This window comes from Mirounga leonina, unplaced genomic scaffold (genome assembly GCF_011800145.1).
Source record: "Mirounga leonina isolate KUSES-001 unplaced genomic scaffold, KU_Mleo_1.0 Mir_101664, whole genome shotgun sequence".
In the NCBI taxonomy this organism is placed as follows: Eukaryota; Metazoa; Chordata; class Mammalia; order Carnivora; family Phocidae; genus Mirounga; species Mirounga leonina.
Window position 1 is genome coordinate 4,723,371 of NW_023270175.1, and position 24,045 is coordinate 4,747,415.

The following is a 24,045-nucleotide window of genomic DNA, read 5'->3' on the forward strand; positions in this document are numbered from 1 at the left end:
ATTTTAAATGTCAGTATTTATCCTATTCTAGAAATTACATCATTTGCAATGGTTTAAACTTAGGATGACATATTTAGATGTCAACTCAAAAACATATAAAAGGATATATAGATTTTTTTCCCACCAAATTCATTAGAGAGTATGCTGGAAAAGCGCTTGAATGTCCTTGATGAGACCTGGGACTAAGACAGCTTCAATATATAAATTGCATATATATATATATATATGCACACAATTATCGGTATAGTTAACTATCACTGCCTTGAGAGACAATGGTGCTGTAGGCAAGCTGCCATGCAGAGGAGGACAGGGGTTCTTTCCACTACATTTCTGAGCCCATAACACCAGAAACAAACCTTGAATTTTCATTTTACCCTCTGATGACCCCAAATAGCCAGTCTTTCATCTGCAGAATGTTTCTGTAGTTCTTGAAATGAAGTAGCTATTCAATAAGTATTTCTTAAGATGAACTGAGTCACAGTTTCAAACTCGCCTAGATATCCTGGTATCTAGAAATGCTCTTTTCTTTTTTTTAATCCTTATGTGAGTTAAGCTTTTTGTTTGTGTTTTAAACACTAAGAAGTTATGTCCCCTTTTTAAAAAAAACAACAGTTGTTTAAAATGCTGAGGGGAAAAAAAGGCATTCGATCTCAACAAAGAATAGAGTCATAAAGTGGGCCAAGTGATAAACCATAGACATCTTTGTGAGCTCAGGAGGCTTTCTGGTGTCCCTCCTTGCCCCTAGTCCATTTAGATGGAGGATATGATTTTGGCTAAGCAATTTGAAAACAGCTCAAGGACCCCCACTGCTACCTTTTCCTGCCCCTAGTACTCAGGTGAGCTCAGGTTGGGAATTTCTATGTACTAACTTAACAGAGAAGTTACTGCAAAGTACTGTTTCAGTAGTGCTTTTCCATTCATTCATCATGTATTAATTCATAGTGCACCTAACCTCCATTCTTTGGTTCCCATGTTGAGCAACGAGCTACTATATTCCAGGCATTGTGCTAGGTGCTGGGTAGAGAGAGATGACTGTCCAAAAGTGGTGGGAATATCACACAGGACATGATTAGCATACAGAATTAATGCCTGAAACCTGAAGATCTGGAAATAAGAGAGCACCTGGCAGGATTAAACTGTGCGAGCTGTAAAGTGATTAGTAAATATTCGTTCATACATTCATTCACTCATCAAATATATATAGACGCTAGGTGTTGGGATTGTAGCAGTGAACAACAGGGACAAAAAGATGATCTGGCGTCTAGAAATCTGTTTTATTTTCAATCCTTGATCTAATTTGTATTGCAAGATTAGAGCTGTGGCTTGTGTAGTTGTATTTGTCTACAACTTCCCTGAATGTATGATGCCCAAAAGGTTTTCTTGCATCTGCACAGGGCTAGCCTTTCACCTTGTGTGATGAGCAAATCAGACATTGTCTTTTCCTTGCTTATTTTCAGTGTTCGGCGGCGCTGCGTTCTCCTATCCTCTGCCCTACCCTTTCTGCTCAACTATTACTCTTGAACATTCTCCAAAGTCAGCCCCTGGGAGGGTTCTTTTGTGGTTCTTCCTCTTCCAGACTTCCCCAAATTTTCAGGACTTTTGTGCTACCCTAATGTGCTTTTATTTATTTACTTTTTAATTTTTTAAAAAGATGTTATTTATTTGAGAGCGAGAGTGAGCGACAGAGAGTGGGCGAGCACACGCACAAGCACAGAGGAGGGGCAGAGGGAGAGGCAGAAGCAGACTCTCCACTGAGCAGGGGGCCCGATGCGGGACTCTATCCCAGGATCCCAGGATCATGACCTGAGGCGAAGGCAGACGCTTAAAGACTGAGCCACCCAGGCGCCCCCATAATGTGCTTTTAATGACACATAGATTTACATATGTGTTCTAGTTCACGTGTGTGCCATGCATTGCCTTTGAGACTGTCAGGTCCTGTAGAGCAGGCCAGGGCTTCTATTTATCTCCTTTCACTGACCCAGTGAAATGTTCTGTGACTGTAGAACACACTCTCAAATGTTGTTGACTAGCTCAGATCCTGAACACATGGCCACAGCAAGGTCAAATGCACATGTCTGTTCAATTTCACATTTCTCAACAAATCCAAGCTCAAGGTTCTTTGCCTTGCAATCAAACCACGAGGCCCATTTCTTACCAGCTTTTGACAAATTCTTATGCACGCTCTTAGATCTCCTGCCAGCAACCATCTTGCCCGAGCAAATTGGAAAGCTTTATAACATAATGCAAAGGGAGAGCGGCAGGCAGAGACATAGCAGAGAAGAGCTAATAATAACCTTTAAGGAGAAAAGCTACTCCCAGGAGTCTTGGGCCCAATGGCAGGCTGGTTGCAGGGTGTTTTGGGTAAGGAATATTTTGGCATTTTTCTCACATTAACTAGTAGCTGCTTACTTCATTTGGGCAGAAGCCCCACTTTGTTTCCCTATGAGGGGAAGGCAACACACCCCAAACTGAAGCGAGAGAATTCACTTCCCTGGCATTTTGAGGGAAGCCGACCCCACTTGGAGTGCTTTCTTCACCTGGTAGAACTCAGGGCACGCTTCTCAAAGGTTGGTGTGCATATGGGGCATTTGTTAAAGATGCAGATTTCTGGACCGCACCCAATGCTATACATTGTATTGTGGTTTTGCCTCGGGGCTAAAAATGCCATTTTAAAAAGATGTAAGCATTTAAAATATATCATGGTTTTTGTAACTCCATTTTTGTTTGAATTCAATTAAAAAAAATATACAGGAATCTTCAGAATATGGAAGTAGTCCAGGTCTCTTGGAAGCCCTGAAGTAGAGAACGTCCCCTCAGTGAGTATCGCCATTCCCCTCCATGCCCTGACCTCCGGGCTTACTGCGCGTGTGTGGTGGTCTAGCGGGGACTCAGTTCCCCAGCTCTAAAGAATCGGCAGTCCTCCTCTCTTCCCCAAGGTGGCTGGCTGGTTATGATAAGGAAAATCTGTGTCCTAAGATGGCCGACTGAGCCAGTGAGAGAGTCCCAGCCCCTGCCCCGGGGCTCTTTGGGGTTCTTCTCCCTGCTCTGCTTCCCATACGCACAAATCCGGGTTCCTCTCCCTGCCCCGCTTCGCGCATGCGCCAAGCGTGCCCAGTGTGCATGCGGAAGTAGAAGTGTATAAATTGCCCCCTTTGTGCTCGGGGCTCAGACTTTGGAGACTACTGTCCTCTGAGCCTCACAGTGTTAAATAAACCTCCTGTCCTCCAAGATCTCCGGGTGTCGCTTGGTTCTTCCATAGGGCAATCTAGTCCAGGTTCTGTAACAGAATGTCCTGTTCCCATCACTCTGGGGCCTGCTGCGAGTGACGCTGAGATTGGTTTATCTACTTTAGAGCCCTTGTAGCAACCTCAGTTCAAGGGCACAAACTCAGCTGCAAAACATCGGGGTATAAAAGAGCGTCCTTCCTCCAGTGCCAACTCCCCGCCCAGCCGTTGTCCCCAGCATCCCTCGCACCCTAGTACTGATGCCCCCTCAATAGTCCTGTTAACCCTTCCCAGACTGCAAGAGCCCCCTCGTTGGGTGTTACAAACAGGTCCTTCTCCTGACCGAACATATGCAGTTGTCTAGTGGGCGGCCATTGTGTCTGTCCCTCCTCGCCCCTCCCCCACCCCGCCCCAGGCGGGAGACAGCTGCAAATCCCTCTCTGCGATTGCTAAGTGGTTGGAATTACCACTCTGACCACTCAGGGGCTTGGGGTGTGTTACTCTATTACTGGTTACCCAGCTGAGATCAAGAGTCAGATGCTCAACCAACTGAGCCACCCAGACACCCCAGCGTAGGTAAGTTTTGGTTGAGGAATAGCACCTTACAAGCCTTTGGGTAATCTAAACTATGTAGATCATATGGAAACAAACCATGTTACTTTCTCTAGGCCTCCCGTTTATCACTGCAAAGAAAGAACTTGTGATAGATATCTCCAGGGGTCCTCAAAGAAAATAAGCTCTAATTGGACTCTCAGATCCTACTGAGCCCCGTTGCTGGAAGAATTGTCCCTCCCTACATCCTGACAAGGGGTGCTGGCTGTCATGACACCAGGGCTCTCTTAGTGCTTTCTGGAGCCGCTGTCTTCTCTACGTAAGTGCCTTCTGGCCATTTTCAAACACAGTGGGCCAGAAAATAAAATGCCAAGTGTTTCACCTTTAGCTTGCCCCTGGGAAAGGGACATCAGCCAGCCAGAACTTGCCACTTGTCTAGAGCTACATTTCTATGGCAACGGTGGAAGCATCCCATCCCCAGGATCCCAGATGCTTAACCAACTGAGACACCCAGGCGCCCCTAGGACCCAAGCTCTTAACCACTAAGGTGCTAAGGTGTACTGTCTCTTTGGGAAGTGCTCCACGAGTGGGATTTTGCAACAAGCAGCAAGTTTACTCCTGTGTGTCAGAAAGGTACCTGCAAAAAGTGCAGAGACAGAGCCTGCTGATCAGACTCTGAGATTTTGAAAACAGATTCCACTGCACACTTGGCCAGGCCTCTGTCGGCCCAGGTTTCTTTTCTTCTTGTCTCCTTCAGCTTTTTCTGCTTGTGAAGAGACCTTTGCAGGGCTCTTGCGTTCAGCCGTGTAGGTTATACACTGCACAATTCTGGCAGCACCGTTCACAGCACACGTGGTGGTCCTGAAGCTCACTGAACTGTCTGTCCCCTTTTCTGGGCGTCTCCAGAAATGTAAATTGAAAGGAGACACAGATTGTTCTGCTTGCCTGTATCTCTCATTTGGGGAGTACAGGCACCTTTTCCTTTCGGAGGACAGAAGCCATCAGATGGTGGTGAGAGCTGTGGTTGGCTGAGCTCACCCTGCAGTTTTCAGAAATAACCAGGACTAATTCAGTCAGGCCTTCCATTTCTGAGCCTGGGCAGAAGAGAGAGGTGTGCCTGATCACGTGGGCACGGGAAAATCTACTTGTCTGTCCCCATATGCCTCACTTATCAGGACTTTACTTTGAACTCTCTAGACCACACTTCTTTTTCTTTTATTTTTTTAAGATTTTATTTATTTATTTGAGAGAGAGAATGAGATAGAGAGAGCATGAGAAGGGGGAGGGTCAGAGGGAGAAGCAGACTCCCCGCCGAGCAGGGAGCCTGATGTGGGACTCGATCCCGGGACTCCAGGATCATGACCTGAGCCGAAGGCAGTGGCTTAACCAACTGAGCCACCCACGTGCCCCTCTTTTTATTTTTTTGAAGATGTTATTTAGGGGCGCCTGGGTGGCTTAGTTGGTTGGCCGTCTGCCTTTGGCTCGGGTCGTGATCCCAGGGTCCTGGGATCGAGGCACACATCGGGCTCCCTGCTTAGCGGGGAGCCTGCTTCTCCCTCTCCTCCCCGCTTGTACTCTCTCTTGCTATCTCTGTCACTATCTGTCTCTCTCAAATAAATAAATCTTAAAAAAAAATGTTATTTATTTACTTGAGAAAGAGAGAGAATGAGTGGCGTGGGGAGGAGCAGAGGGAGAAGCAGCCCCCCTGCTGAGCAGGAAGCTGGACATGGGGCTCTATCTCAGGACCCTGGGATCATGACCTGAGCCAAAGGCAGATGCTTAACCCACTGAGCCACCCAGGTGCCCCTCCAGGGCACATTTCTATTTTCTGGATTGCTTCTTAACATCACCTGAGGAGTCACTGGCCCGGCATTCACCTTGACCTAATTGCTTGCCTACGGCAGCCTCTCAAGTCCTTGTAGAAAGAATGAATTAATGAATGAACAAACTTGCCATGAAGCCCCGGTCAAGTCTCAACCTTTGGAAGCCTGTTTCCTCATCCGTAACCCACAGATAATATTGCCTACACTCAAAAGTCCTCATGAGGATCAAATAAGACAATATCTGCAAATGTGCTTTGGGAAGTATAAAGCGCTATATTACTATAATTATGAAATCCATCATGTAGGCAGATCTCTTTTCAGTCAGATAATGCTTCCACCCATTGCCATAGAAATGTAATCTCCAAACACCAAACACTTGCAATGGATATAAATCTGCATTATGCATTTTTTAACATGGTCGACAAACCGAAGATCAGGGATTTCCTCAAGCTTCTCCCCGTCAATCAGTGAAAAAGTATGTGTTGAGTACCTATGATGTGTTCCACATGTTACTAAGCAGCAGGGGAATATAAAGAAAACCTAAAGCAGAGCCCCTGTCTTCAAGGAGCCTCAGTCTACAAAGGTAGAAAAGAGATACATATGGAAACAACTAGAACAGCAGTAGGCAAAGGATGGCCTGCAGGCCTAATCTTGCCTGCCACTTGGTTTTGAACAGCCTGAGATCTAAGAGGGGTTGTTACATTTCTAAGTGATTGAAAAGACATCAAAAGAAGAGTAATAGTTTTTACACAAAAATTATATGAATTTCAAATTTCCGTGCCCGTAAATAAAGTTTTATTGGCACACAGTCATGCCCATTTGTTTATGTAGTTCTATGGCTTCTTTGTGTTATAATAGCAGAATTGGATAGCGGTGACAGAGATCTTATTGTCCACAAAGCCTCAAATATTCACTGTCTGCCCTTTTGTAGAAAAAATTTGACCAACCCCTGAATAGAGGCCAAGGAGCTCAGCTTCGGTCAGCTTTGTCTGTTGCTCTGTCTTCACACCTTAAAATATTTTGTCACATGCGTTGGGAATTCATGAATTTGCTCATTTATTCAGTAGGTATTAAGTGAGAGCCACCTATGTGTCAGACACCCGCATCCTGGTTAAGGATGGAGGGACTCCAGCATCAAGTATCTTGCATTAGTTTTCTTTTATGAAATGTTTGAAATGAGGTATTAAGAGAAAAACCCTGTAGCAAAATCTCCTAGAAGATTTATTGGGTGCTAGAAACTTCTTTGTACCCCCAGGAATCTTTAGGGCAAGGTCAATAGGAATTTTGGTGGAGTTAGTTGAGAGGATTCTAATTCTAATAGTTCAAACCTTCTTTAATAATGTTGATTTTCTAATGAATGAGGGGATCTAGAACACTTTCTTTTCTTTAACTATGGGAGCTTCTGGATATGCCACATTAAGTAAGAGCAGCTTTGAGATAAATATATTTGTCATAAAGCTTTTGTGATGAACTCATAATTCTATAGGCCCAGGTATTTCTCTAGAAGGTCAAATCCCCAGGGGAAATTGGGAACGAGAACAGAGGAAAGAGCAGAATCCTGTGACGAAGACAGGAGGATAAGAAAGAAATACAATGACCCTTTCTCTTCAGTTTTACTCTTAGATCTCCTCTGTTTTTCTCTTTCAAACAAAAACAAATTTTCTTTGACAGCTGATGTAACGTAACTTTGCTGTCAGGCCTCGAGTGAAAGGCAGAGTAACGCAGCGGGTTGTTACTTCCGATGCTCCTTCTGGGTATTGTGACTTCTGTGTTGTAGCTCAAGGACACCTCCTGGCCTGTGCTGTCTCTCACATGGATTTGGGCTATAACATGGGGCTCTGATGACCACAGGAAGAGAGAGGCCTTATTAATATTAATCACTCCGAGCTCACATTTAGTTCCTCAACCTCAACTGCTCAGAAATCAAAGCTCATTTGTACCACTTAGCTTTCCAGTCAACTGACTCCTGGTGCCCAGAACAATGATAATGGGAACAAGCAGAAGCCAAGAAGAACCCCATTTCCCAACAATGACCTTTCCGCCATGGACCTTTGACTCATCCACAGATATGATTTGTAGCCAATGAAGAGAACATTCAGAGACCAGTCCATAGGGAGGCCAAGTCTTCCACGAGGAACAGTTCTTCCCGAGTCTCAGCTCTGAAATCATTGGAAATACAAACATGGTCATTTTTATGGACACAGATTGTCCATTGATGGTTGTTATTTTACAGAGTGGCTGAAGGCACCGTTGGCTTCGGGGACTGTTGCACAGACCTGATGATCCTTTGCAAAGCTGTGATGATGGTGACATTTTCCTTCAGTGCCTCTGATCTGTTTCCTTGTTGGTGTCCCTTCCGCAGTCTTCAGGTACAATTCCCTCATGGTCTGTCTCACTCGCTTGGCCCCCTATGCAAACCTGATCTCAATAAGGGATCAGATTCATTTACACTGAGTCACAAGTGACCTCCTAACAGCTTAACACATATTTGCATGCTAACAGGTCTTAAGGTGAGCTATTTCTGGATGACAGCGGGAGGAGGTTTGTGAATCCTCTGAGATTTTATGCTGCATTTGATCATGTCTGCTCATATGTGCATTTCTCTTGTCCATGTTTAACAGATGATCAAAGCAATCCATGGCCCCGAAAAAGTTAAAGGCAGTCTTCAAGGAAGAAAGGAAATGCAAAGAGAAATTTGAAACTGTGGTTCCGTGATTGTAGACCCCATGAGGACAGGGGTCTGTCTGTCCTGTTCACCTGTCACCTAATGTGTCTCCAGTAACAAGAATGTAGTATAGTATGGTGTAGTCTCTCAATAAATATTTGTTAAATATAAATATATATATATATAAATATAAATATTTATCCATCCAAGAGATATTTATTATTAAGTGAATGGGTGAAAGAGTCCAGGACATCAGCCAGTAGATGGACAGAGGGATTCTTGGGGCATTAAGCCCATTAAGCCCTTCCTGTCTCTTGCATACTTGGTCTTGTTTGGTTTGAGTCACCCAAGAGAAGAGTCACCATGACAACTACTGATGTTCCTGCTGAACGTCCAGGACAGGAGAATCTGGGATGCAGAGGGGCAGTACGGCCGTCTGCCCTGTCTGGTTGCCTTTTAGCACGGGGGAAGGAAACCCCACTTCCCTTCATTGCCTCCTTACCGTCCTCCCCGCCCCACCTCATCTTTGTCGGTGACCAAGATCATTACCAGGTAGCAGGCATCAAAGGCTGTTGCTGCTGTCAGAAGCAGAGACTGCCGCTCAGCAGAGACCTGCCAAAGGATACCTTTGGCATTTTGAGGTGAAGAGCTCCGTCCTCAGCAGATGTGGGCTCTCGGACCGCTGGCCGACAAAACCATGAGTGGACCTTAACGCAGAAAAACCGAGGAATCCATTTCTGTGTTAGACCAGCAGGGGGAAGGCCAGGCCCAGGCAAGATGCAGAGATCTGAAAAGTCAGCCTTTGGTGCCCCCTGCAGCATCTGCAGAGAGAATGCTCCTCTTCTCGAGACTTCCCTGAAGTCCACTCGCTTGTGAGGATGTACTTTCAAGAGAGCCTTTCGGCCACGCAAGAGCTCTCTGGGAAGCGACAGCATGAGAGGCCGATCCCAAGGCAGGATGTGTAAGTTGAATGAGGAATTCTTGTCATGCAAATGAGCTTGAGAGCGCTGAACTTTTTACCCTTTGTGGGTGTGATTATCTCAGGTGGGTTGTGTGATTGTTCATTGAGGAGGCTGGCAGTATTCAGGGCAGAGCTAAGAAGAAACTGGAAGTCTGAAGTGCGCACAGGCACACTGAAGGAGAAAAAGAGAGCCAGCGTGTGTGTGTGTGTGTGTGTGTGTGTGTGTTGGGGGGAGGGGGCAGGGAATCTCAGGGAAATGGAAGGCACTTAATCTCTAGAACCAAGGGAAAGACTCCTTAGAGGATAGTCCTCTGATTAGAAGTCAGGAGAGAGTCCGAGTCAGTGAATCAAGTAGAAGGATAAAGCTGAGGGAGTCCAAGGTTGGGTGTAGGGTGGGGTAGGGGGGGTGTGCATCCAGGTCTGGGGAGTTGGAATGCAGGCAGGGAAAGGGGTGGGTATAGTATTGTGATTACTTTGGATTAGACACACCTGCCAGTGCCCTTATTAAGCGTGTGCCCTTGGGTAAGTCACTTTGAGCTCTGTGCCTCAGTTTCCTCGCCTATCAAATTGAATTAATAATAGTACCTGCCTCACAAGGTTGTAAAAATTAAATGAGAAGATATGTATGAAAAGTGCTTTGTATCATGTCTGGCATATAATAAGTGCTCCATAAATGGTAGTTATTATTGATGGGAGTTATAATGATAATAGATTGAAAACAGTTGAATGCCTATCAGATTAATAAAGGCTGTCTGTATGCTAGATAGTCACTGCATGCTTATTACTGACTTCTCTAAGCCTTAGGGGACTGAGAAAGAGCTCAGCTCCGGCCTAGAGGTGGAGGCAAAGGGCTTGTCCGAGGTAAGGTCCACGTAAGGCAAGGCAGTTAGCCCAGGGTGCTATGCTGAGCCAGGTGGACAGCAGTATAAAGACACAGAATGGGGATGTGAGAAGCCATAAGAGCAGACCTCATCTTTTAAAATTATTTTTCTAAAGGCAGGCTCTGAACTCATCCAGCTCCTAGCAATACGATTCCCCTATATGTTTCTCTTCATTGCTGGGGCATATTCCCTATCGGCACAGGGAGGACATTATTCCCATTTGAAGATATTTTCTTTTACTTTTCTTTTAAAAGATGTTATTTATTTATTTGAGAGAGAGAGAGAGAGCACAAGCAGGGGGGAGTGGCACGGAGAGGGAGAGGGAGAAGCAGGCTCCCCGCTGAACAGAGAGCCCGATCTGGGGCTTGATCCCAGGACCCTGGGATCATGACCTAGGCTGAAGGCAGACACTTAACCGACTGAGCCACCCAGGTGCCCCCCCATTTGAAGATATTTCCATTGAAATCAAAGAAAAGGAGGCAGAAAAGAATGAGGCCATCTCCTACACCCTTGTTGCCTTCAATCAACACCAGGCCGATCCTTGCTGATGTACAAACTATTTCCCTGCCAGAAATGAGATCTGAAAGCTATCCCCCCTTTTCTGTCTTTCCAAATTTGACCTTCAAGTCTCAGCCCCATCTGTCCTTAATAAACCAACCCCACAAAAACCTAATCAGAGACATACGGATAGGTTGGGGTACAGCCAGACAAATGGAAATCACTCTAGTTCTTTCAAGCAGAAAATTTAAAACAGGGATTAGTATGTTGATGATGGAAGAGATAAGAAGCCAAACAGGACAGTGAGACAGCTCAGAGAATTTTCAGCTGAGCAACAACAGGAAGCCCCTCTTATCCCTAGAGTTGGAGGGACAACTGGAAGAGGTGGTGAGTGGTGTTACCAGAGCCAGTAACAGCCCAGCAAACCCTCCTCATGCTTCGAATCTCTGACATCTTCTCTTGTTACCAGCTGGAGAAAACTCTGCTTTTACAGGACGTATGTGATTAGATTAGGCCCATCTGGATAATCTCCCTGATTAGTAACCTTAATTACATCTGTAAAATCTCTTTTGCCACATATGCAATGTAATCACAAATGTGCCATCTCATCATATTCACAGTCCTGACAATTAGGGTGGGAAATCCTGGGGGAGCATTTTAGGATTCTGCCTGCCACTATGACATTCAGACTGTTTAATCGACCAATCGGAGGCGCCTGGGTGGCTCAGTCTGTTAAGCGTCTGCCTTCGGCTCAGGTCATGATCCCAGAGTCCTGGGATCGAGCCCCGTGTCGGGCTCCTTGCTCAGCGGGGAGCCTGCTTCTCCCTCTCTTCCCTGCTTGTGCACACACACACTCTCTCAAATCAATAAATACAATAATTAAAAAAAAGAAACTAACCAATCAATGTATACCAGCAATAGCACTGGGACAGAGGCGTGCAAAATACCTTTCACCTGCTGGATTGTGAGGTGATCTAGGGGCATCCCAGAGGGAACAGCTGGAGTGGCAGCTATTTACCAACTGGTATGGAAATATTTCAATGTCTTCACAACTGGGTGCCATATCAGTGCATAGCAGTTGGTTATCTGCCTGGTTAGTGGGTTACAAATCATGGGTGTAGTGTGCGAGTTGTCGTCTTCTCTGTGCTTTGAAAGTCTGAGGTTGTTCTCGGGTGACTGGGGGTGGGCAGGAAGACCACCTGCCCCCACCCTTGGCATTCCCGGGTGTGCGGTGGCCCCTTCCGGCTTTATTTACTGTTTTTGCAGTGCTGGGATTGTTTTGATGAATGTCTTCATGGGCATAGCTGTCTTTGGCAGTTGGAGACTTCATTATCTGAGCCTCCAAATGCTGCCACCCCAAGGGAGATAATCAATTCTATGTATTTGGGCTCTCCCCAAGCCTTGCAGCAGATGTGGCTCAGTGAGGCAAGTGCTGTTTACTTAATCTCAGCTTTAGAGTGAACACTCCACAGTAGCCAGAGAAACTGAGGGTTCTTAGTAACTTGCCGCACGAGGCTATATCACACAGATCATTATAAGCCCCATGTTTTGTGAGGACCCGTCTCAGGCAAAAGAGATGCCCCTTGTAGGTGAGTTGGACGTAGGAATAGGTCCTAAGGTAAATGAATGTTGTGGGACTGGTCTGTCTCTCCCACCTCATATTTTCATAAGGGTGAATTTGATGAAAATGGTATCAAGGGCAACTTCACTTGATGGAACTGGGAGCATACACACGAGGAGCAGCAGTGACAAGGTGGATGTGTTGAAAGAAGTGTTACAGAGAGAAATAAGCAGCTTGAGAGAGAGAAAAGGATAAAGGGAGAAGAGGAAATTGATGATAATCACAAACAATAATAATATAAAATATGGCCAGCTTCACTTGATGATGCTGGCTGGGACCACAGAGTACACGCCTGGAGTGATCCTTGCTTCCCCATATCTTGAAGCTGACTATCTATGACTGCAGTGGAGCCTCCTCTGGCATAGAAATATGAATTTCTCAAGAGCCATATCTCTACTCCACCAGCAGCTCTGCATCCTGTGCAGAGCATTGAGAAAGAGCTTGACCTTTCAAGGGATTGCTATTACCTGGTGTTCCTGAGCCCTGTCTTAGGATGTGCACTAAACATATTCCCAGTAAAGCATGTCAACAACTGAGTCTCCACTTAGACCGAGTCAGCCTGTTGATACCTTTTGAAGTAGGAGAGATTTATCCTCAGTGGCTTCCCTTCTTATGACATTTCTTCCATATGAGGGCCCTTCTAAAAACTACATTGACTACAGAAGTGGGGATGTGGCGAGTGGAATCGAATCTACTTGCTGGTCTTTACTGCTCAGACAGATCCAGATATTTTTAGAATCTGGTTGCCCAATATCAGGACCCCGCTGGATCCAGTTCCAAATGTTAAAGACACATAAACAGAAGATTATTTCCACCCTTCCTACCAAATGTCACTGAGCTCAGTGGGAGACACCACAGCCCTGTATTAGGTGACAAGAAAATCTCTTTGTTTTCCACTGCCATTAGGAGCGATCAGCTGCAAGACACCCAGGGAGAAAATGACAAGTGCCACAGCATGAATATTGCCATCTTTGGCAGGGTAAGGGGATGTTAGGCATAGCAGTGGAAAAATAACCCCCTGAGATTTTAGGCCTGTCCCCTTTATACAGACAGACTTGGAGTGAGCATAGATCATTCCAGAATTCTTGGCCTGGTCGGGTTCGAACTATTGAGAGAGAGAAGTATAAAATTGAGTGATATTCCATTTCAAAAGCAGCAGACGGACAGCATTTCAGAGCTAGAAGAGACCTTGCGAGCTTAGCCTGTTCATCTAGACATCCAGACTCACCGGATGTCAGAACCGGCAGGGATATTAAAGACCACTGCATCAGACATGGCCAACAGGTGCAGGAAAAGTTGCTCAGCATCAGTAATTATCAGAGTAATATAAGGCAAAACCACCAGGAGCTATCATGTCACAACTGTTAGAGAACAGCTATTATCAAAAAGATAAGAGGTAACAACAAATAATCCAATCAAGAAATGGGCAGAAGACATGAACAGACATTTCTGCAAAGACATCCAAATGGCCAACAGACACATGAAAAAGTGCTCAACATCACTCAGCATCTGGGAAATGGCAAATCAGAACCTCAATGAGATACCACCTCACACCAGTCAGAATGGCTAAAATTAACAAGTCAGGAAACGACAGATGTTGGTGGGGATGCAGAGAAAGGGGAACCCTCCTACACTGTTGGTGGGAAGGCAAGCTGGTGCAGCCACTCTGGAAAACAGTATGGAGGTTCCTCAAACAGTTGAAAATAGTGCTACCCTATGACCCAGCAGTTGCACTAATGGGTATTTACCCCAAAGATACAAATGTAGTGATCCCAAGGGGCACGTGCACCCCAATGTTTATAGCAGCAATGTCCACAATAGCCAAACTATGGAAAGAGCCTAGATATCCATCAACAGATGAATGGATAAAGAAGATGTGGTATATATATATACAATGTAATATTATGCAGCCATCAAAAAAAGAAATCTTGCCATTTGCAAAACATGGATGGAACTAGACGGTATTATGCTAAGCAAAATAAGTCAATCAGAGAAAGACAAGTATCATATGATCTCACTGATATGAGGAATTTGAGAAACAAGACAGAGGATCATAAGGGAAGGAAGGGAGAAATGAAACAAGATGAAACCAGAGAGGGAGATAAACGGTAAGAGGCTCTTAATCTCAGGAAACAAACTGAGGGTTGCTGGAGGGGAGGAGGGTGGGAGGGATGGGGTGGCTGGGTGATGGACATTGGGGAGGGTATGTGTTGCAATGAGCACTGTGTATTATATAAGACTGATGAATCACAGACCTGTACCCCTGAAACAAATAATACATTATATGTTAATAAAAAAATAAAAAAATAAAAAATAAAATGAAAACTAAAAAAAAAAAAGATAAGAGGTAACAAGTGTGGTGCAAATGTGAAGAAAAGGGAACCCTGGTGCACTGTTGGTGGGAATGCAAACTGGTGCAGGCACTATAGAAAACAGTATGGAGGGTCCTCAAAACAATTAGAAATAGAACTATTCTATGTTTCAGCGATCCCACTTCTAGGTATATAGCCAAAGAAGAGGCAACCATCATCTTGAAGAAATATCTGCACTCCCATGTCCACTGTGGCATTGTTCACAAGAGACCAGACATGGAAACAACCTAACTGTCCCTTGACAGACAAATGGAAAAAGAAAATATGGTGTGTATATCTACAACAGAATATTCCTCAACCATGAGAAAGAAGGCAATCCTGGATGGATGCAACTGGAGGGCATTATACTAAGACAAATAAGTCAGGCTGAAGAAGGCCAGTATTGTCTGATCTCAGTTATACGTGGAATCTAAAAGAGTCAAATGCAGAGAGACAGAGAGTAGAAGGGAGCTTGCCAGGGGCTGAGGGTTGGGGGAAATGGATAATATTTGTCAAAGGGTACAAATTTACAGTTAGAAGTTGAATAAGTTCTGGGGATGTAATGTCCAGCATAGTGACTCTAGTTCACAATATTGTATTGTATACTTGAAAGTTGCTAAGAAATTTGCTATCTTAAATATTCTCATCAAAATGGTCATTTATGTGAGGTGATGGATGTGTTCACTAACCTTATTATGATAAACATTTTGCAATATATAAGTGTATCAAATCATCACGTTGTACACCTTAAACTTACCCAATGCCATATGTCAATTATATCTCAATAAAGACCATCCATTTCAACCCTCTTACTTTTTGGATGAAGAAACTGAGGCCTACAAAGGGAAAGTAAGTTACTCAAGGTCACAGTTATAAATGACAGGACTAAGACTAGGGTCTGGTCTTCTAACTCCTAATATATTTTTTCACTATATGCCTCCACTAGGTACCTCAGATCTAAACCATCCTAATGGATACTTTTATATTCTGATTTCTTTAAACTGTCCAGTGAGAGAGATTCTACAAACCCACTTAGGAGAATACATCTCATTGCTATTTATGGTTAGGAAATTTCTCCTAATAGATAACCTAAAAGCCTCCTGCTGCAGCATAAACCCATTCCTCTTTGGTCTGTCCTTAATTGAAATGGATCACAGAGGGGCACCTGAGTGGCTTAGTCGCTTAGTTAAGCATCTGCCTTCGGCTCAGGTCATGATCCCAGGGTCCTGGGATCGAGCCCCACATCAGGCTCCCTGCTCAGCCGGGGAGTCTGCTTCTCCCTCTTCCTCTCCCTCTGCCCCTGCTCATGTGCTCTCTCTCACTCACTCTCTCTCTCAAATAAATAAATAAAATCTTAAAAAAAAAAAGAAATGGATCACAGATGGTCACTATCACCAGAAATATTCACGAAATATGGACAATATGTGTGTATATCTATGTGTGTAAAAATGTGTGTATACTTTTATTTATATAACCAATAATTTAAGCTGCTTTTCTGTAGGCTAAATGATTCCTCAGTGGCAGACAAAATCTGAGAAATAGCATCAATGAAGGAAGACGAGAGTCAGGTCTTTTCATCTGTCTTCTGTGTTATAGCAAAAACTTTCAGCAACAGATAGACCCATGGGGGTGATCTAGCATCTTAATATGAACTAAGCATCCAAATCCACTGGTACCCAACTAAACAGGACCTCAGATAGCCAAAACTCCTTTGCTAATACTCCATTTCTAAATATGATAGGCAGATCATAAGAAAATACGCTAAGGGGCGCCTGGGTGGCTCAGTTGGTTAAGCGACTGCCTTCGGCTCAGGTCATGATCCTGGAGTCCCGGGATCGAGTCCCGCATCGGGCTCCCTGCTCAGCGGGGAGTCTGCTTCTCCCTCTGACCCTCCCCCCTCTCAGGTGCTCTCTCTCATCCTCTCTGTCTCAAATAAATAAATAAAATCTTTAAAAAAAAAAAAAAGAAAATACGCTAAGGTTAGATATTTACTTTGGCATCAAAAACCAGGGCAGGGCCTGGACCAATCCCCTGTCCTGTACCTTCACCATTTCTTGTTTAGGGTAATATTGCTGATCCAAATGGTAGCATGATGGTCAAAAAAAGATTCAGTGATTGACTCTACTAAAGAGTGTCTCACAGTGGAGTGTAATTACTCATATATTCTTGATCAAAAAATAGTCACTCTCTGTCTGAGAAGGTTGTCTTTGGCAACCTTTGGCTCAGTTTTGTGAGGAACATGTTTGCAGTGATGAAGGAGATAAGACCCTCCTGCCTAGAGAACCAGTCAGCTCAATCAATCCACCCTGGAGATTAGTGGAGTGACAAGTTATAGCCAAACTGTGCTCAGACCTCCCAAGCTCTCCTTCCTAAGGCAAGAAAATGGATTCAGAGTTTTAAGGCTACCAGAAAGTCTTATTAACTAGAACGTCCTCTTCTAGATTACTGAGATTCAATGGACTCAGAGTCCGAACCGAGTTGCCTTAGAGAGAAACAATTCACTCTAACAACTGGAAAGTCTTATTAACTAGAAAGTCTTGTTAACTAGAACGTCCTCTTCTAGATTACTCAGATTCAATGGACTCAGAGTCCAAACCGAGTTGCCTTAGAGAGAAATAATTCACTCTAACAACTGGGAAAGCTAATGGAAAATACTTGATGCCGACACACTGCTTCATTGAGCTTCCAGTGGGCTCCAGGCCAATGTGACCACTCCAGAAATGAAGTAATCACCCTTGTCAAGCAAAGCTACTCACGGCAATAAGCTGGTAGGAGTTGTTCATCATGGCAATCAGCATGTTCAGCAGCACAACTAGGGAGATGACGTTGTATGTCCCAAACATGGTAGCTCCCACAAACTCTGTGAACTCATGTCTGGCTTTCACATTGGTGACATAGAGATTTAAAAGGCCGAAGACAGACCAGAAGAGAGACTGGAGGGTTTCGAAGAGCCTGAAAGAGGTCGAAGAGCAGGTTAGTTAATACTCTAGGAAGGGCAAGAAAAATAGACAGAAAATGTGAAGGGATCTGCTTAATAAGGGGCCTGTCAGATTTACGTCCCAACAGGGAGAGTATGATGTCACATGATTTTGGTCTCTTTCCCCACGCAAACCTATCAGGTGGGCTCATTTGTTTGTTACCGCTTCTGTCTCTTAGGCTTTCCCCTTCCGCCTGGAATACCTTCTCTCTCTTCTCAGTCTACACAGAGCCTATGCTTTTCTTTTTTCTTTTTTAAAGATTTTATTTATTTATTTGTCAGAGAGAGAGAGAGAGAGCACAAGCAGGGGGAGCGGCAGGCGGAGGGAGAAGCAGGCTCCCCGCTGAGCAGGGAGCCCGATGTGTGCGGGGCTCGATCCCAGGACCCCGGGATCATGACCTGAGCCGAAGGCAGACGTTTAACCGACTGAGCCACCCAGGCGTCCTGAGCCTATGCTTTTCTAAGAGTTATTTCCAGGGCTCCTTCCTTTGCCAAACTTTCTCTTTCATCTTGAGACCATGTGATTTATCACCTTTCTAATTACATAATGGCAGTAAATGAGTAGTTAAGAATATGGGGCTTGGGTTAGAAATCTCAGCTCTGTCATTTGCTAGCCGAGTGAATGTGAACAAGTTACCATTTCTGATACTTCTTTTGTGGTTCTGACAGGGCCCAGCGGGGTGCTAAGCTCAGTGGAGGAGCTTAGGGATCCTTGAATTAACACACTGTGTAGATTATTTTAAACGATATGTCAACTAATACTCACTGAGAACTTACTATATATAAACATGTTAAGCACTTTTCCATACATGATCATTATTATCCTTATAAAAACTTTATTGTTATGGCTGAGGAAGCAGAGATTCAGAGGTTCACTCAGCTCTAAGTGCTGAGCCAGAATTCAAAATCCAAATCCATCTCACCTTCTCAAACCACTGCATTATTTTATATTAGATGGCTTCACAAATTATTGTTTCCTCTCCTAGTCTCCAAATATGTAACTTTGCAGTATGTTTTCGGTGTCTAGGGTTTATTTGGCCTCATATTCAGAAGTCTGTGCAGGTAGCAATAAAAGGCAGCCAGCTCCGGGTGGCAGAAATCAACCATTTCTCAAGCTCACAGATGAGGGGCAGAACATAAGAAATGTTACTTTAAGATTAGATGCCCTTTTTCTATTGCTCAAAATAGGTTGTTTTAATTTTTTTAAAGATTTATTTATTTTTAGAGAAAGAGAGCATGAGCAGGGGGAGGGGCAGAGGAAGAAAGAAAAACAGAGAGAGAGAGAGAAGCAGACTCCCTGCTGAGCACGGAGCCCGGATATGGGGCTTGATCTCACAACCCTGAGATCATGACCTGAGCTGAAATTAAGAGTTGGATGCCCAATTGACTGAACCACCCAGGTGCCCCCCAAATATGTTTTTAGGGTGCAAAACATTCTGAGAGGCTTAGAGGGATTTGTTCTTGGGTTCATTTAGGGGGTATCTGGGAAATGTTTTAGAGATTCCCTCTACCTGGGAGTGATCTTCCCCTATATCTTTGCATGACCATCTCCTTAACACAACTGGAGTCTCAACTCAAATGTCACTTCCTCAGAGAAGCTTTCCTTGGTCACTCTACCAAAAGTAGATCCACCAGTTTTTTTCTTTTCTTTTTTTTTTTTTAAAGATTTTATTTATTTATTTGACACAGAGAGAGACAGCGAGAGAGGGAACACAAGCAGGGGCAGAGGGAGAGGGAGAAGCAGACTCCCTGCTAAGCGGGGAGCCTGATGCTGGGCTCGATCCCAGGACTCTGGGATCGTGACCTGAGCCGAAGGCAGACACTTAACGACTGAGCCACCCAGGCGCCCCCTTTTCTTTCTTTCTTTCCTTCTTTCTTTCCTTCCTTCCTTCTTTCTTTCTTTCTTCTTTCTTTCTTTCGTTCTTTTTTTTTTTTTTAAAGATTTTTATTTATTTATTTGAGAGAGAGAGTGAGCACAAGCAGGGGAAGGGGCAGAGGGAGAGGGAGAAACAGAGGGAGCCTGACCTTGGGCTTGATTCTAGGACCCTGGGATCATGACATGAGCTGAAGGCAGACGCTTAACCGACTGAGCCACCCAGGCATCCCGTCTCGTTTAATTTTCTTTGTAGCATTTAAAACTCCCTAAAAATTTGTAAATAAAATCTTCAAAAGTGCAGACCGACTGCCTGTGACCTACAGTGGTGAGGGCTTCAAAACTTTAAAAAATAAAAATAAAAAAAATAAAAAACTCCCTAAAATTATATGAAGTAATTTCTTGTTTAAGTGTTTATTTTCTGTCCATCCCCACTAGAATGTAAGCTCTAGGAAGGCAGAGACATACAGCTACTCTGTACCTGGCACATGATAGGCACTGGATCATACTTGTTGAATAAATGAATGGATATTTATTAACTTTTACTATTACTGTTATCAATGGATTAAAGTCTAGAAGACGCCAGTCCCATTGACAATTGTCCGGGCAATAGGCGGCACAGTGGGATTAGTCATTTTGATGAAGGTTGCGCCCTGTCTGCACTGGCCTGACTCTCACGGAGCCTCCTTCAGGGCTGTCTGGGCAACATGCACATGGCCCTTTTCAACCAGTTATATGGCTCTTCTTGTATCATCATAGGTAACTTCCATGATTCTTTCAACATCACATTGCTTGTGAGCTAGCCTAGAAGGAAGAAATTTGCTTTTTGTTTGATGAAAATAAGTGCTGGTTGGTGAAGCATTTGAGAATCAAAAGTAAGATGAGAGCCTGGAGTTCAGGGGCCAGGTTGGCACAAGAACCAGAATATGGCAAGTCAGACTTAGCACAGGATCCGAATTTCCAGGAGAGTCTAAAAGTCAGGGCCAGGCAAGACAGTGCATTACAGAGCCAGGCAGAGGATCAAAAATGAGAAAGATATGGGGCTCAGGAGTCTGGTTCTACCAAGAAGGCACAACCAGGACGTGGCAGGGTCCATCTGAAATCAGGGCAGGTGGGAGGCCAGCAATGGCACAAGCAGCTAGCCAATAGCTGGAGAGCAGAAGCCAGGGTGGGTGTGGTTCAGAAAAACAGAAAGGAGTTGCAGCAAATCGGAATGGTAGTTCGAAAAACCAGGGTCTCTGGAAGTTCAATGACCTCGAGTATAGAAAACATTCAGTAAGGGGCACCTGGGTGGCTCAGTCCTTAAGCGTCTGCCTGCAGCTCAGGTCATGACCACAGGGTCCTGGGATTGAGCCCCGCATCGGGCTCCCTGCCCAGCGGGGAGCCTGCCTCTCTCTCTCCCTCTGCTGCTCCCCCTGCTTGTGCTCTCTCGCTCTGTCACTCTCTGTCAAATAAATAAAATCTTTAAAAAGAAAAAAAAAGAAACATTCAGTAAATGTTTGCTCATTGCATGACAGACAACAAAGCCACAAACCAGGGCAAGTATATAATCCATATGTTGGCAGGGTCCAGAATGGAGGGTGTTACACTCCTCTACCCCCGTCCCCGTAAACAATTAAAATTGCAACGGTAAGGGGTGCCTGGGTGACTCAGTCTGTTAACTGTCTGCCTTCAGCTCAGGTCATGATCACAGGGTCCTGGGATCGAGCCCCGTGTCAGGCTCCCTGCCCAGCGGGGAGTCTGCTTCTCCCTCTCCCTCTGCCCCTGCTTGTGCTCTCTCTCTCTCAAATAAATAAATAAGAATCTTTAATTAAAAAAATGCAATGGTTGAGGTGCCAGTGTGGCTCAGTCGTTGGGCATCTGCCTTCGGCTCAGGTCACAATCCCAGGGTCCTGGGATTGAGCTCAACATCGGGCTCCCTGCTCGGCAGGAAGCCTGCTTCTCCCTCTCCCACTCCCACTCCCCCTGCTTCTGTTCCCTTTCTCGCTGTGTCTCTCTCTCTGTCAAATAAATAAAATCTTTAAAAAAAAATGCAACGGTTAAGCTTGAGAGTAGAACTTACTACAAACTGTTCCAATGACTGATACAAAGATTCCCTAAAAGTGAAAGTTCAAGCATTTAAAATCTTCCTTCAACTGTGGTGATATTCTAGTCAGGGAGATCCTATATGTATAATTGTACAAGAGACAAAAAAAAAAGATGAAAAGATTGTTCCTCAGTTTTCATAGTTCATACTGAGAATGCCTTCAGTATGGTGCACAAAATGTCGCAACATGGCCTGGCCACTAAGAGAAGCTGGCTTGTTGAAAGGTACGCCCAGGTAAAATGGGTGACTGACATATGAGGTAGATAAGAACATTCTAGAGATACCACTGTAGGAAGTCCTGCGGCTTCTAGGCTCAGGTGAATTTACATGGAAAAGGCCACTCCCTAGAGGAGTGGGCATTACCTGGTGGCCAGATCCATAATAAAATCATCACAGATCACAGGGATGGAAAGGGATGTTGACCAAGCCCCAGAAGCCTAATGTCGAAGGAATATCTTTTTTGATTTTAAAGGATGTGATTTTAAAGAAAATAATCCATTTTTATTTAGCAGAGAGTAAACAAACATATGGAACTTGATAGCTCAAGGAGGAGCACAAAGTGAGGATACAAAGATTCAAGAAGACTTGATATTAAATGTATGGAAGACAAATCCATCCCAGCTGGTTAAGGGGGAACTTGAGTGTGTTGAGAGCTATCCACAAATAGATCACAAAGCTAAGAGGGGCACAGTGGAATGAAGATAGGAACAGAACTGCAGTCCTCTGGACACTTTCTGAAAGTCTCATCTGTGAGATGGGCAGTTCATCTTTCAAAAGGTAGAAGGACTATGGAGAGGGTTTACCTTGCTGGACTTAAATCAGACCAGTGAAGAACGGGAGGATAAACCGAAATAGAAAGCCTCCTTGGGTGAAAGCAGTGATGTCATCCTGGATTTCACATGCCGATTCTGCAGTTCCCTAGACTTGCCATTTCTTATTCCATCATACATTTCATAAGCTTCTAACTCTGGATGGAATGCTCCGCTCCTGCCATGCTCCCAACTTCTAGCCTCCACTCTCATCCTGTCTCCTTCTCTGCCCACCTCTTGTTTGTCCTGCCCTGCCTCCTTCCCTACAAGGTTGGGTTAGGTGCTCCTCTTTTGCTCTCCCATTGCACCTTAGCCTGATTCTACAAAGGCATATATCACACTTCAGCGACAGTATAGGGGAGTAGCTAAGAGCAAACTTTAGACTCCTCCCCTATTAACTATTTAACTTTGGAAAATTTAAATAATCTTTAAACTTCAAGTTTCTTCATCTCTAAAATAGTTTATTGGAAGGATAAATACTAATTGCTAACATTTACTGTGCCCTTATTATGTGCCAGGCACTATGCTAAGTGCTTTGCTTGTCTTGTAATGTTTGATTCTCAGAATAACCCTGTGAAATAGCTACTGTTATTTTTTTTTTCAGATGAGAAACTAAAACACAGAGTGGTCACACTGGTAGGAAGTAACAAAGGTAGGATTTGCCCCAGGCTCTTCTGATCCTGGAGCCCACATGCTTACTCACTTTTCTCTATTACATGGGATACCACATATAATGCACTGGGCACAGTGTTTGGCATAAGCATTAAAAATGGCAGCTATTCTAATTGTTTACTCATGTTCTTCATTAGACTATGAACTTCTTGAGGATAAGGATGCCATCTTAACATCCTCATTGGCTGGCACGTAGTAGTTGCTGAATACATGTTTGTTGAATAAATCTGTTAGATGATGGGAAAAGCACACAACTAAGGAAAGTACAGATAATTGGTACCATCCTGTGATAAGAGTAGCAGGAAGGCTATGAACATAAAATAGGGGGAAAAGCAGGAGACAATCAATAACAATCTTTAAAACCTGGCCAGAAACATAAAGAGCCTTTGATGGGGACTGAGTTTGTATCCATGTAAATAAGATGGGAAAATATGGGCTGAATGCTGGGTAGAGAAATCACCACTGATTAAGTAGCAATAGCCACAATTGAATGGAGTTAGTCTACAAGGAGGTCCCGAGTGAACTGCTGTGTCACTGCTGTGACCTGCCATGGCTTTGCATGTGTTCGTGATTATTGCAACTTTACACAACAAATTTTATGTAACTTCACAAAACCAGTCTTACACCTGCATCCCTGGATAAAAGCACAGACTACAGCTTGTATGCCTGGACTGAAATCCTGATTTGGCCACTTATCATCTGTGTGACTGGAGGCAGCCTGTTTAACTGCTTTGTACCCTAATTTCTCTATCTGTAAAACGAGTAATAATAATGCCTACCTCATAGCATGGTTGTGAGGATTAAATGAGTTAATTCATGTAAAACTCATTTTGTACTAGTGCCTAGACCTAGCACTTGGTAAATATTAGATACTTTTATGATTATTGTTAACCTTCACATTTCTTTATTGTCTTCATAGATTGTCATCCGTTGGCATATCTTGTTGTTCATAGTTGCAACCACAGCATGTATAATTTTTGTGTTTTTTTTTTTTTTAAGATTTTATTTATTTGACAGAGAGAGACACAGCGAGAGAGGGAACACAAGCAGGG

General features: G+C 44.2%; 1 protein-coding gene across 1 annotated transcript in view; it reads right to left on the bottom strand.

Annotated features, from left to right (window-relative positions):
* TRPC5 (transient receptor potential cation channel subfamily C member 5) overlaps positions 1-24,045 on the bottom strand; it is a 126,996-nt gene that overhangs the window by 9,718 nt on the left and 93,233 nt on the right. The window contains exon 6 of the mRNA XM_035007348.1: positions 17,333-17,528. Within this exon, the coding sequence (XP_034863239.1) occupies positions 17,333-17,528 (196 nt within the window). The remainder of the gene's footprint in view (positions 1-17,332; positions 17,529-24,045) is intronic.